The sequence below is a fragment of the Pseudochaenichthys georgianus genome, chromosome 10 (genome assembly GCF_902827115.2).
Source record: "Pseudochaenichthys georgianus chromosome 10, fPseGeo1.2, whole genome shotgun sequence".
Lineage (NCBI taxonomy): Eukaryota > Metazoa > Chordata > Actinopteri > Perciformes > Channichthyidae > Pseudochaenichthys > Pseudochaenichthys georgianus.
Genome location: NC_047512.1, coordinates 16,064,573 through 16,080,088, shown reverse-complemented (window position 1 = coordinate 16,080,088; position 15,516 = coordinate 16,064,573). Strand labels below are relative to the sequence as shown.

The 15,516-nt window shown below is 39.7% G+C and overlaps 1 protein-coding gene across 5 annotated transcripts in view; it reads left to right on the top strand.

Annotated features, from left to right (window-relative positions):
* Positions 1-7,697, top strand: part of fgf13a (fibroblast growth factor 13a) — a 94,849-nt gene extending 87,152 nt beyond the window's left edge. For all 5 annotated transcript variants that reach the window (XM_034093402.1, XM_034093400.1, XM_071204615.1 and 2 more), the window contains 2 exons: positions 3,041-3,239; positions 5,757-7,697. In XM_034093402.1, coding sequence (XP_033949293.1) covers positions 3,041-3,239; positions 5,757-5,893 — 336 coding nt within the window. In that variant the 3' untranslated portion in view covers positions 5,894-7,697. The remainder of the gene's footprint in view (positions 1-3,040; positions 3,240-5,756) is intronic.
* The last annotated feature ends 7,819 nt before the right edge of the window (positions 7,698-15,516 follow it).

Genomic DNA, 15,516 nt, shown 5'->3' with positions numbered 1-15,516 from the left:
TTAAACTGTGGGTTTTCTCCGGAAGTTTTTCCTTGTACGATGTGAGGGTCTGAGGACAGAGGGTGTCGTATTGTCATACTGATATTCTGTACACACTGTGAAGACCACTGAGACACATGTAACATTTGTGATATTGGGCTATATAAATACACATTGATTGATTGATTGATTGATTGATTGATTGATTGATTGATTGATTGATTGATTGATTGATTGAGGTCACAATCTCAATTTGAAAGGAGATATACATTTTTTTTAAATGTTGGCTCTGCTTTTGTAGGAAGCCATTTGGGACGTAATAGTCACTTTACCAGTGATGATAAGAGATGTTCGGTAAAGGGAAGATGTGGGACAGTGGTTTGGTACAGGTGAAACATGGGTATGTTTATGTGTTTAAGAGTATGTCTACGTGTTGAAGCTTGAATCTCTTTGATGAATAACCATCTTGATGCGCTGCATACACAGAGGTGAAACAGGGATTGCATGTTGTCATTTCACTTGACTTTTACCTCAGCTTTCTTTGTCTTCAGGGTTTGAGGATGTGTTTCTTCCTGAACCGTGACACTGTGAGCTCCCAGCTGGTTCCGCAGCCCTCCTGGTGGGCTTAGGATTTATTCAAATTGAGTGTTTGGTACCCCTGTGATTTGTCAGCTTAACTGAGAAGCAGGGCTGATCCAACAGGAAGTATCCCATAGAGGCGATATGTCACAACCTTCCTGTGACTTCAACTTTGCTGCAGGGTGGTCTGTTAGGGCTCAATCATTGAGAGGGAATAATGAGTGTGGCTGTCACTTACTAAAGTTTGGTCTGGATGTTATGTTCCGTATGGCCACAATAGAATATGAAAGTATTGTCACCTGCTTTTAACAAGCTCAACAAGTGAAATCTTCAATTCCATTACAGTTCACTGCTTTTCGCTGTAAAGCTTGTGTATGTTTCCGCTGGCTGTGTAATGGAAAACTTGAAAAATAATTACAAAACTACAATTCAGCAGTCTTGGATATAAACCAAATTAAACCAAAAATATAAAGATAATAATAATAATAATTCCTTACATTTATTATAGCGCTTTTTCAATGACCCAAAGCGCTTTACATATACACACATTACACATATATCATACATGCAATGGTCAGAAACTGTGGACAATACCCACAGGAGCAAGTTCAGGTGAAGTGTCTTGCCCAAGGACACACCGGCTTTACAGACGCAGCAGCGTGATCTGATGATCATTGCACAGCGCACTGCGCCACACCTTCCATCTTCACGCCTCGAGGTCATCGAAGCACTTTTACAAGTATACATTGGTATTATACATGTACTGTGGACAATACCCACAGGAGCAAATCCGGGTGAAGTGTCTTGCCCAAGGACACAACGGCCTGACGCAGTGGCGGCAGGAGCGGGTTTCGAACTGGAGTTCCCCAGCACTCCCCCTTGATCTGATGATCGGATGCACAGACCACTGCGCCACCCGTCCCGAAGATACTCAAGTTCATCAATAAGTTTTCATCCCTCCTGCATTGTATACAAAAGCTTTAGGAGCAGAGCAAAACACATCACCAAACAAGAACCTCATTCAGTCTTTTGAACTACCGTTAGCGGTTCACATGAAGAGATAGATGACTCCCTGTCTGCTCGTGACATGTTGTTTGTCATGATTTCACAGTGGCTCGTTGGCACTCGGGACACATCATCCCTTTCACCATTGACACCCACTAAAATTATGTTTTTTTAACCAAGATAGGATAAATCCGGGGTATACTTGCCTCACTCGTAAAAAGGCATTCATCCTTCTCTTTTGCGCTATCTTTATCATCTCTTTTGTGAGTTTGACCCATGGCTAATGCAACTGTGTGTAACTTGTTGTTCAGCTGGTGTTTACATAAATTGTATGTGTTTTCAATTGTGGACAAATTGTTCTAAGATTGTAATTTTAAAAGGCATGGCGAAAACAGTTCACTGCTGACTCACACTTTCTCTCGATCTCTCTCAGGGGAAATTGTCTTCTTACTGATTAGACTCTGCTTTGTGAACTCACTGCCCAAGCAGCGCTTCAAATTGGACAAACACACTCTCATAGAACCACACACACACGCACACACACACACACACACACACACACACACACACACACACACACACACACACACACACACACACACACACACACACACACACACACACACACACACACACACACACACACACACACACACACACACACACACACACACACACACACACACACACACACACACAAAATCCATGCCTCAGAGGAAATAAACCTCAGCCACGCTGTTGTAGCGTTAATGGCCAAATCCTACAGAGGCACTGTATTCTAAACTAAACAGAAACGGGGAGTTCAGGCTTCACAGTATGGAGTCTGAAGATGAACAGGAACATGTCATGTCTCGAGGGAGTGAACCGCAGCCAGTTCATTGGTGAAAGAGATAAGGAAGTACTACTGTATGCTCTAGTGAATACAGATTGTATACAAACCTATAAAGCCACACAAAAGCAATACAATATTTGTGTTAGTTTATTAGTAATTAAATAAGTATTTTAAGTGAAATGGTAGGACTAAATTATTGTGTCTAAAGAATCTAACATACAGTAGAGCGGGCAATACTCTGAAAGATAATGAATTGCCCATGCATAATTAACAGCTGGGAGCCAAATGAGAATGAAGTCTTCATCCTGCCTGCATGTATTATTAATGCTACTCTTTATCTGTCCTATCACTGTTATCTATGATATAAAGTGATTCATTATTCACCACAGTAAATTGAATGAATAATTTTAAAAGATTCTCAGGAGACAAAAAAATCGGGACTTGAGCTTTGAGATAGCTTCTCGCTTCATGCTCCAGTGTGAATGGAAGATTCAGGGCAATGCAGCGTTATTACAGCACGTTGCACTCTCAAGTAATGAACTATTGCATTTCAGTTGCTTCTGTTCGTAGCAGGATGTCAAAGACCGTTTGAATTACTGTCCAACAACTTCTATACACTGAAACTGCTTCTCCCTTTTCTCTCAGGAACACTTTACGCCAGAGTGCAAATTCAAGGAGTCGGTGTTCGAGAACTATTATGTGACATACTCCTCCATGATATACCGGCAGCAGCAGTCGGGCAGGGGCTGGTACCTCGGTCTGAACAAGGAAGGAGAAATCATGAAGGGGAACCATGTCAAGAAGAACAAGCCAGCAGCCCACTTCCTTCCCAAACCTCTCAAAGGTAAGCCTCTTTCACATGTTACTGTCCCAAGACTAAGCGCCAGGTTGTGCTTCAATAGAGTTCGTCCATACGATGCCAGTTCCAACCATGTTGAACATTGAAAGTGTTTGAAGTTGCTCTGAACAGCCTCACTTGAACACAAAGCTGTCCGTCTTAAATATTGAGGTGTTGTGTAGTTTGAATATGGGAATAAAAGCGCACATTGTGTGTCTCTCTTGAAAGGCACTCAGATGATCAAGGTTAAGATGCAAAAATAGTTGCGTCAAGAATTTAAAAAATGGTGTAGGGGTATTCAAAGCTATTCAACAATCCAACAAACAGTATGTGTGCAACGCTGTAACTATTAAAGCTACTGAGGTTTTGAGTTATTGAGTCACTTTTCTATTTGGTAAATGGCTTGTTTCTCACAATAAGAGAATCATGAAAAGCTTTAGCTCTTCTCTAATTAAATGCCACCATTTTCTGCTACCTCATGACCCTGTGACCCTGTACCATTTAGCATTCTCCTTAGAGATGCCGGTGTAGACCGAGCTTCCTGTAGCTGGTCACACTCTGCTGCAGACAAAGTGAGGAACAATGCTGAGCCTGAAGCAGCCGGAACAATATGTTTTCATGCTTTGAAAAGTAGTGATTTTTTTCAGTACAGTCAAGTCAAAGAGAACCCCACCAAACCAGGCTTTGTTTGAGGCAATGTGGCAATGTGGAGGACAGAGGGAGAAATGGTTTGTTCTGTTTCCTTTAATCTTCAACAAGACACAGATTTACCTGTCAACAGAGAGGAGACCGAGAGTTTTCACTTCAGTAGGATGCAGGAAGAGCACTTCTTTACAAAGTAAGAAATAAAAGCCCAACCAATGCCAAAGAGGGCATTTTCTTTAGATTTTGTATTGTTGAATTATACGTTTTGGAGTCGTCACACATGGCTCTTTTAATCTTTTCACTACGTTATGTTGTGTGTCCGCATGTAGGTATAAGGGTGGCTGTGTGTTTTCTTATATTTTCCTGAAATATTATAAACTTTTTTTTAATTTAATGCAGTCAAGGATTCACCAAAAGCCGTAACACTGCTCTGTATTTCAGCTTTGAGTTACATTTTTTATTTCTACATTATGTAAATGTTATGCTCTTCCTATTTCGTCTCTGGTGGAGCTCATTCCGGCAGCATCCTTTAAAGCTTCTGTCTGCCCTTTGAAATCACTATGATGATCTTTTCACATGCATTTTAACAGGCCATCCAAAAGGTCTGAAATACACTTTGGAGAAATAACCAGAGAATAATTACATTGCGGACTGCAGATTGTAAAAATAAATAGTGAAAAAGAAAAAGTGATTAAAATCATAGATATTTGTGTGAGACATTTAATCCAAAAAACCCTCAGCTGGCTGAAATAAAAAAGTGAAATATGTAATTTTACATTTTATACTCCTTCTTTGAATTTAAATATCTATTAATGCACAATATTTACTACGTATTGTTTATAATTTCAATTCAAAGTGTGTCAAGTGGTTTGCACTTGGACATTTGCAAGGGAAAGAGAGAGAAATAAAGAAGAATTTCATCCAGCAGCTCATAAAGATTTAGAGGCGGCGGTGTTACAGGGCACCAATTAAAAAGCTGTCTCTGCATTGGCCTCTCCTCCAGCCGTTACTCACTTCTCTTCTGGTTCCAGTCTGTGAGTCGCAGCCCACAGCCTCTCATGCTGTCTTCCTCTGGGTGAAGCAAGTGCAGCTCATGTCATTCAAACCCAAACAAGAAAATCCTCTTTTAGAAATTCTTGCTGCCTTTATTGGAAAATGTGTACCAAATTCTTTCAAGTGGGCGTCTGCAGTTAAAACACAGGGAGATATGTGAATGAATGTAAAATGGATGGTTAATGTTTAAAAATGAATAGCAGCAGTGGTGTTGAGGTGATAATCAGGTCATTCGCCACCGTTATAATCGTACAGTACTGTCACTTAAAAAGGGAACTAATCATCAGCCGTTTCCCAGTATAACTCTACCATTGATTGGTGTTTACAAAGCTGGTTCCTGGATTGCTGCTGTAACAACAAATGCTGGGCTCACTGAAGTGTCTGAAGTTTGCTGTTTCAGCCACACGCTCCCTTAGGACTGAACATCAAATAGCATTCTAGAAAGAAGGATGTTGATAACATCCTGAAACCAAAGACTCAGATTACTGATACTTCGTCTGAAAAGCCGCTGCTGAGATGTACATTGGCCAATGCTGCAAACAAAGCAAAGCTAAGGCGCTAGCTTCTTCTGAATTTATAATGCTGTGAATATAGGATTCTTTTTATTTCAGCACCTGATGTTATCTCTTGAGTCAGCATTTTACAAGTAACTATGACCAAGATTTCATATTAAAACATCACTGGAATTATTGTAACTGGAAACAAACGCAGTCCTTCTTTATTGCTATCTATCTTCTATAAATCACAGTTCTCTCTTACTGTTGTTTCTTCAATGTACACAAAATATCAGTTTGTCTGATTCTCAATTGCTTTGTGTTTCCACAGTGGCAATGTACAGAGAGCCATCCCTCCATGACTTGACAGAGTTTTCCCGCTCCGGCAGCGGCACACCCACCAAGAGTCGGAGTGCCTCGGCTGTGCTCAACGGCGGCAAAGCCCCGAGCCAGAATGAGTCGACGTAGCCCGGCAGCCGAATCCAGGCCGGGGGCCGAACCACGAAACCTTACCTCCAGCAGAGCGTGAATCCAAGCAGACAACTCTCACCGATCAACGGTTCAGGACTAGCTACGACAACAAACCACACACGAACACCATCGATAGAAAAAGAGTTAGACACCATCCTGGTCAATCATTGTCAAAAATCATCAATAGTCAGCCATTTAATGTCACATAAACCATTCTGGACTCAAAAGACAAATAACATTTCTGTTTTGGTCTTGAGATGTATCCATTACTTTGACCACTCTCTTTGGGTGATGATCGTTTACCAATAACTCATCTTTATCTTAGTTCATTGTTCTTAATTTCCTGTACACGATAACTTTTCTTTGGTAATTTAGACACCAAGCACTCGTTCATCTTTAAGACAGGGACAGGAAGTTAGAGATAAAGGCATTCAGGGCCGCCAGTAATAGTGCTGGACTACAACGCTGCAGTGGTACAGTACAAGCCCTGATCTTTGTCTAATCCATGCTTCTGTGAATACAAAGCCTATACACTCCCTGGTGTGGCACATCCTAGTGCTGCTGGGACTGTGGCCAGCCAGACGGTAGCTCTCCTGCGTCCTCGTGCACACGCTCAGAGACTGAGCTCTCTCGCATGGGAAATGAAGCCTATGTTCAGCTGACCTGAAATATAAAGCGACAGTGTGGCGCTCTTGCAGTTTTTCTTTTCTTTTCAGAAATGCCACAGCTGCATCTTGGTATTTGCTAATTTTTAGAATTAGCTGAGAGTTTTTTTTTTAAAACTGGTTTTGTTTTTGTCCCCTCTTGTTCTCCTCCCTTACCATTTTTAAGTATTGTATTTGTTTTGCTGTTTCATGATTGAAGGGGGTTCCGGCAAACCAAAGACAGAAAGAAAGAGTGTCCCTTTAAGCCGCTGAAAACCAAGCCAGGATAAAGGCAAAGCTGGAATTTCTTTCTTTCATTGTACATTTTTGATTAAAGAAAGCAAAGAGTTTGTGAAAAAAGTCATAATGGACAAAGGAAGTGATTTTAAACACTTTAGAGTTGGCAACGTGCTTGATGTTGTACTTTTTGCTGATATGCTCGATGGCCGAGTTGTGAAACGACTATTCTGTGTTCCCATTCCCTTTTGTTACCACTGTGTCACGATGTCTTCGTCTGTTGTCCCTGTGATCCGTTTTCCCTCTGTGCTTGCGTCATACTTCAAGTCCCCCAACATCCTTTTTTGTCGACCCCTATTGACTGATAAAACCATAGGAATATGGTTCAAGCCCCTTCCCAGGATGCTTGTTATGTGTTTGAGTAAATCATTGTGGTGACAATATTTTCTATATTTAAAAAAGAATACTGTGGACTTTTAGGTGGCTTAACATTTTATAGGACACCTCATATTTGTAAAAGTGAAAATAAAACATACAAAAAGGAACATCTTCCCTGTCTTGCACAGGGCATGTACAAAAATGACCCTTTTTGTGGGCTAAGTACTCTTCCTTTCAGCTACATAACTTTTTTTCTGGTACATGCTTCTGGGAGGCTTCTTTTCTTGGTTTCCTCCGGAGGTGGTTTGTATCAGGCGAACCTATATGTTGCATGGGAGAAAGCAGGGACATTCTGGTCTAGAGCTGCATGATGTAGGCTATGTGTATTAACCCATGTTGGATCATGTGTTCCAAACTACCAGACTAAATCTGATCAAACAACATTTACAGGCAGACATTGTGGCTGCCTGATAACTTCCAGTTGTTTATTATTTGTTGTATACACAAAAATGCACTGAATAAAATGTTTATATTAAGATATACTTTTAAAATGTGTCAGACTTTCTTCTTTGTGCTTTCAAATGCCTTGGTGGTGTAACATTGGGAGCCATGACGCATTCTCTCACTGAACACACACTCACTGTTTGAACACCGACGTATCACATAAGACTGTACATACTGTATGCCTTCATTTACCATTGAGTTGAGGAGGAGAGTCTTATAAGACTAAAAGGTTGTTTTTATATTGATCTGAAAACTAGACAAACAGCCATTACAAAGTATTCTCCACTGTAGCCTACTCCGTAGCTACTGTTAGGCTGGAGAACAGAATTTGATCAATTCAGTCTAATAACATTTGGAAAGTCTAGAAGAGCAGAAGGATTGCATTTTTTAAATCTCTATTCTATATAAAACATAGTCAATATTCAAGTGTCTTTAGGGTTATATCTTAAGAAGAACACTCTTAAACCCATAACATTTTCATTATTATGATTGATACATGTACGTATATCTTGATATTATAGACATTGATCAAAAAGCATATTGTATATTTGGTTATTTTGCCCTAATGCTGCCTTGGCTCAATATTGTTGTAAGTTAAGAAATATCAGTTTGAAGGGTTGATCTTGATATTGTTGTTTCGGTAAAAGGGAACATAGCTTCTCTGTGTGGGCCAATGCACAATATCACAAATCTAGACCTGATCTGTTTCAGAGCTCACTCCAAGTAAAGGCAGCTGCAGGCTGTGCATGTTACATCATTAGACAAGTAAACAAAGGAAAAACAATCCAATTTGATGGGTTGAATCAGAACACGGTGTCTTTATGTGCAGAGGACGTGACACGAGGTGGTAATTAGCTGCCGTGTCAGGTGCTACTAAAACAAGCCTGGGAAAGAATGATCTGAATGATGGCGTGGCACTGTGTTAACCTGCCGGGCTTTTTAGTAAGGTCAGCCCTCTCACTCACTGCCTCTGTCATCTCAGGAAGAAGTACTTTCCTTAATGAGGGGTTTTGTCCATGATCACTCCGCGTTGATTCTCGCCTACAGTGCATGTCAGGGGTGGTAAGGGTAAAGAGTTAATTCATGTGACACAGAGACAAAGCACTGCAAGAGGAAATTCACTGCAAATTCTAGTTTGTGGGATGAAATTTACAACAAGAAAAATGAGGTTGATCTAGTTGTCCTAAATCGATATGTTGCTGTTAGTTTCTTTAACATTTGTATAATAACATTAAACAAGTTGACTTTCTTTTCCTTTTAAATCCACATTTGTTTATCGTATTTCATCAAAAAGCATCATAGACTGCTGTTGCAGATACAGATCTTCGGTCTGTGTGCCATTGATTTGCCAGCTAGTTAAAATGTAAATATTACACACGGCATCTATTGCACGTCTGTCCGTCCTGGGAGAGGGATCCCTCCTCTGTTGCTCTCCCTGAGGTTTCTCCCATGTTCCCTTTAAACTGTGGGTTTTCTCCGGAAGTGTTTCCTTGTACGATGTGAGGGTCTGAGGACAGAGGGTGTCGTATTGTCATTCTGATATTCTGTACACACTGTGAAGACCACTGAGACACATGTAACATTTGTGATATTGGGCTATATAAATAAACATTGATTGATTGATTGATTGATTGATTGATTGATTGATTGATTGATTGATTGATTGATTGATAAATAAAATAAAAATGGATTATGAAAAAAAACGTAAGAGAAATGTCAAAGACAAAGATTTAATGGGTAGTTTTGCTGGATCTGAATTTGAGTTAGAACGCTAAAACGTTTTGTCATTGTACAAAAGAATAAGCGACAAAAGAGACGTTTTGCTGGTTTCTACAGCACAACATTACAGGAAGATCTCCTTCCTTGGAGTGTGAGATAGAGTAGGCATAATTTTCGTCTGTGGAGACTGCCTCATTACTCCCATTGCCAGCAGAGACAGGAGAACTAATAGGCCTCTGTAATTTTGGCCCCGATATGATCTACTTCATCGTTCATTTAGTTTGACTCCCTTCATTTCCTTTTGCCCATCTCTAGACTCCATTCATTAGCATGGGGCAGTCCAATTCATTAACGGAGGCTGCCTGCCTTATTCCGAGGAGGTTATGTAAGGAACGGCCACTTCCACTCTGAGGTATATCTTTCTCTCCCTTTCCCTCTTTCTCTCCCTTTCCCTCGCTCACTGACCAATCAGTTATTCTGCCCTTCAATTCTGGCTAGACTCATGAGTCTTCATGGAGCCCCAAAAAAGAGCTGATATGCTAATCCTGAAGGGGCATCTCATTCACATACACACACTTATACACACATCGAGCAAAGCTATTGCCACTCCAGTGTGCGAGGATTTGAGATCTGGAGTGAGATCCCACTGCTATAATCTGTCACGAATCAGGCCAAGCTGATGGAGTTGTGATATATGTGAGCAATGTGTACCTGTGAATGCTATAACTCATTACCCTTTATCACTGCCAGCTCAGGCTGACTGGCTTCATTCCTCACCCTCTCACCCAGTCTCCCTTTCCGTCTCTCCATTTTTTTTCATCTTCTTCACAATTGCACTTTTGTTTTGCGGTAAAATTCCATGGGCAAAAATTACATGAATTTCTCTATAATTCTCTTTAAATTGCAATATTAAATGACATAGCTCACTTCCTGATTATTGGTGCTACTTTACATTGTTATTGGCTGTATTAATGGATACTAAATAATTTGTTAAGGCTTAGTAATACAATATTGTTATTGTGAAAGTAAGCAGAGCATTAATTATAGATGTATTGACATTGATTATATCATAAATAAAAATGTACAACCTCTTTATGGCTATGCTTAAGGGTATGTGCTATTAAAGTAACTGTATTATAATCAGATTTAACGGTCCCACAGTAAAAGCTATAAAATAAACCTTTTAAATGTTATACTGTTCTTTATTGGGATAAAGTCTTCTCAACCTACAATGTTGATACAACAGATGTGTCTTGTTGCCATTTATTATCGTTTTCTTATAGTGTTGTCACGAGGTATGTTGTACAGAAAACTATTTTCCACCTGCCTGTCAAGAAGTCAATGCATGAAATGACTCTAATTATGAAACAAGCTGGAGTAATTTGCTACTCGTTCATTTTGCACACAATTTAACTTAGTTAAAACGCAGCTTCTCAGAAATATTGAAGCTTTTACAACCTTCGAAGAAGACGATGACATCCTAATGTAATTGACTGGGTGACGCAGATCCTCCCACGAGGGGCAGCTGCAGCTCTCATTTTCTTCCTCTGCTCCTTTTATGTATCAGTTTCTTGTTGACGATTTAAAAATAATTTTCCTTATCAATGGTAAGTTATCTGCAAATGATATGGGTATGTGAATATAATATGTTGTCAAGAATTGGTTTATTTGAACATTAAGCTTTGCAGTCATTTTTAAGTCCAAGTCCCTGAGAAAATGAACTATACCAAAACAATCAGGAAGGGAAAATGAAGCTAGCAGCCTAAAAATAATGCCACGCTATTTGGCTCTAAACCCTGGAGACACACTAAGATTAAACAGGCATGAGACTGCGGGCGACAAAGAAAATGTGATAGAAAGGCTTAACAGCGAGATAAATAATGTCGCACAGTCAGCTACTGTTGGGAAACAAAGCTGAGCATATCCCTCCTGGGGAGAATACAGCAGAAAAGTGACACTTGAGTTTAGTTATTGTCTAATAACAGTGCGAAGAGCTGCATTGTATGCCTGAGCTCACAGATGAAAAACAAACAAACCAAAAAATAAGCCTATTAGGTGACAGCAGTCAAAAACACAAGCCGACTAACATTGCTTCAGCAATAACAAAATGGTCAGGTGGAGAACTGACGATATTGAATAAAACACTCCACCTCTAATGCGGAAAGTGCCAGGTCTCTCAATCCCACCCCACCCCGTGCCCTTTGAGAGCCGAAAACCCACATAGAGTCTGCTGCTATTTGTCCCTGTAACACCCTCTCTTCCATCATCCTCCCTTTGTGGCCCCGGTTGGCAACAGAAAAGGCAGAAGCTTCATTCTCAACAGATTACCCAGAGCAGAGAGTGTCTCGCACCTCTGCTTATCAGACCTACCAACCCATCATCGCACCAGGGACAGGCGGGGAAAAAGGGTAAGACACTTTCCCCAGAGAATGCATATTGATAAGATCTACCACAAATAGAAGACATCATGGTTACCCCGTTAGAGGTGCAGCACAGCCGGGGTGTTGCATCCTGCTTATTCCACAGGCTATAGTTAGATCTAATGTACTTGCTTATCACAGATGTGGGCTCTTCCCACTTGCTTTTACTTTCAAAAAATACATTGGAACTCATAATTTGTGACAGTGTTTTGTTTTGTTGGATTTAATAACACTTGATTTGACTAAAAGGTTTAAGTGCTGACTTATCATAAAATAAATAAAGTGTATTACTTTAGGCGTGATGATTTTAGGGCATTATATCATGCATTCACATCAGTAAACAGCTTAGTGTGTAGCCTTTTTACACATAAATCCCAAACTAACTTTAGAAGAAAGCTTTTTGGAGATTTGGAGACCCCAGCCAGTTCAAGTCAAAAACATTCCCCCAGTTTGGCAATAATAAACTCTCAAGCTGTACTGAGAACACAGATAGAAAATGTATTTATACCAGTAGCTTGGCTAAATAGCATGGTATGGCTAAAAAGGCAGCACAGTGCACTCCAACTTCAAAATCATCATATCATGTAAATCAAATTCATCCATTTAATCATATATCAGTTGTAATAGTTCTTTAGTTCTTCAGCACAATGCTGTGCGTGGGTTGACCCCACTCAAACACTTATAGTAGAGTTCCCCATTTCAGTAAGGCATGTCTTCTCAAGAGAGGAAATACAGTTACTGATTTTTTGTTTGAAAATATTTGCGAATCCAAGGATGCCGGGCAGGATAATAGCATTATTGTGACTGACCCCTAGCACTGTACTATCTGTAGTATTTTTGTAGATTTGAACACCAGAGTATAACATATTACACATAAACTGTTGTTTATTTATTTATTTTTTTAAAAGCCCTTTGTCTGGTTCGAGCAACTTTTGCTAAATCCTGAAATGCCGTGATATTTTGCACGCCTGTCATATGACATAGTCCTGCTGCACATCTGGCTTTCACAATGTTTTATCAGCGATGATGTGACAGTGAGTGATCACATATCTCAGTCGCAGCCAGGAAAGTCAGATTAACATTACTATAATCCAGACAAAGAGAGCAAACCATTTATTCAATGGATAATCCTCAGTTAATAACATAGAGAGCAGCTTTGGATGTGAATTATGCATAATGTAAGGAGGAAATGTTTTCTGTTGTGTATGACAGCTGTTCTCATTAGAGTATTTATTATGTTTTTGCCCCCGAAATTAATCCTAGTTGTCTTTAGGTTAAAAATGCCAGATGTAGTCTTATTGTTTTATGTTAAGCTCTTTTATAATTTCCGAAGGGTATTCAGTATTTTGTGTGCCCATTTTGTAATATAGTCTACTGGGGTTTAAGTCTGGAGTTTGTATCTCTGGTTATGATGCATTTCCTACAGGAGGATTATTAAATGTCAGTGGAAAATGTTATCTGCCAAGAAGCACTGCCTCTTTGAATCCAAGGAACTGACACTAAAGCCTGATGCTTACTGTCGGGGATTGTTAGAATACTGTTTGTGCAACCGAATAACACCGGGGCTCTCTTATTATGTATTGGTATGATGTTGTAATGAAATGTGTATATGCCACACTTCGAACAATAGATGTAGTGCTTTAATTTAGTATTTTCGATCACAATTATCTGTAAATCTGTTCTAAATTACGAGGATTTGTGTACTACAAATGCAGTACTTACTAGTGTCTATGGGAAAAACAAACACATAGTGGTACAGAGAGTTGAGGGTGGCTGTGTGTGTTATGTGAGAGAACAGGATCAGAGACATTTCATCTACTTTGATATTGTGAGTTCAAATAGCAGCTACTGTCCGCAGTCATAACCTCACTTTTTACGCACCACTCAAAGGAAAAAAGATGTTGCATTCTCAATTCATCTCATACTCAACTTTTGGGTCTTGTTTTTGAGATATTCTTTCATCAGATCCAATGAACAGATCCATAACAGACTCACCCTGTAACTAAACATATTCTCCATTCTCAGTTATTATTGTGTTTTCGGCAGTCTTCAACACCTTCATCCCCATTGCTATATAAATAAATGGAATCCATTCTTACAGATAGGGATATCAATTAAATTGAAATTTGAGGTATTCAAGAGATTTCCAAACAACCAGCATGGTGTGTTATGCAACTACAGTACATTTCAATACTGCTTTCATCTTTTGTTTCACTTATTCTTTACCTGTTCCAACAGGATTTGCTTTAGAACATTTTACCTCAACTTATTCAAACCTCAGTCGTGCAAAGCCAAGTATTCCCTCAGGACTGGGGGAAACACTTGCAGTAGAACTAATTTCCCCATGCCTTAAATAGCACACTCACCATGTCATCTCCAGCACTGTGAATCACCAGCTTCAATTAACCATGCTCACGATACAATTGTATAATCATTGTTTGAACAACAACACGATATTTGCATATATTACAAAGTTTGCCACAATGCAGTTATAATTTCAATATGATATTGTGATAGTATACACCCATTTAACATCTACACTTATATTAACTCACAAAAGCAACTCAAATTTGACAATCTTAAGAGTTTTATTATCTGTTGTTTTTGGTAAAAACAACACAAATGTACCTCCGGTTGTTCGCTATTAAATACCACATTTCTCATCACTGTTTGAATGTTTAGAAAGGGGGTGCACTTAGATGGAAATGGTGACACAGATGTACCAGAAGAATTTCAGAATAAAGGAGAATTTTGTAGATAGTCATATGCACCAATGTTTTCGCTACATATTGGATCGTTGATCATTGACTTTATCCATACTGATTGTATAATTACACCATTAACATTCAGCAATTTAAATGATAAACAGCATTCTATGTTCCCAGTGCAAAGTGAATAATCTCATTCTACTAATTTCCTGTCATTCTTGTCTTTGTTAGCATGATTTCCCTGTTATATGAAGTCCAAATGCATTTTATGTAGTGTTCGACTTTATGCATGTCTGCACTCCTTTTGTTAATAACCACCCACTTTTCCCTTTGTTCTGCCTGGTGTTCTCCCCCCCTCCTCTCCATCTCCCTCCTACCTTTCCCCTTGTGCTCGTTTCCATGTGCAGGAGGGAATCCCAGCTCTTGCCTCACTGCAGTGGATGAGGTCAGGCGTTACGTAACGGGGAGCGAATGAGCCAGACAGCTAGCCTCAACCTCTGCTCTCATGTAGTCAAGCAATAAGCCAGGCAGTAAGCAGGCAGGTAGGGGCCCCATATATAATATTCATGAGGCTTCTGCAGCACAAATATTCTTCCCCTTCCCTGTTACAGTACAGTAGACAGCACTTGGTAAATGTCTGCATGGGGAAAACATTTTGCCTGCAGTCCTCCATAGTGCATCATTAAATCCTGCGACCACAACACCCTGAAAAAGGGAGCTGGAACATGGAGTACCATATTTGTTACAGGGAAACAAAAAACAAGTGCGCCTAAGGGAACATTAATGCAAACTCAGATCACTGCCTGTCTAAACAGCAAATACGTGTTGAATTAAGCAGAACAGATGAGACTGGATGTCTTCAGGATATCTGATATAATCAGTGTCTGTGATCACATAATGAAATGTGTGTCATACATTTTTATATTAAATTGAATATGCATCACTGGTAAACAGCAAGACTAAATCAAAATGTGTGAAAGATGTACTCTGTGATGTCTGTCCCTGTCAAA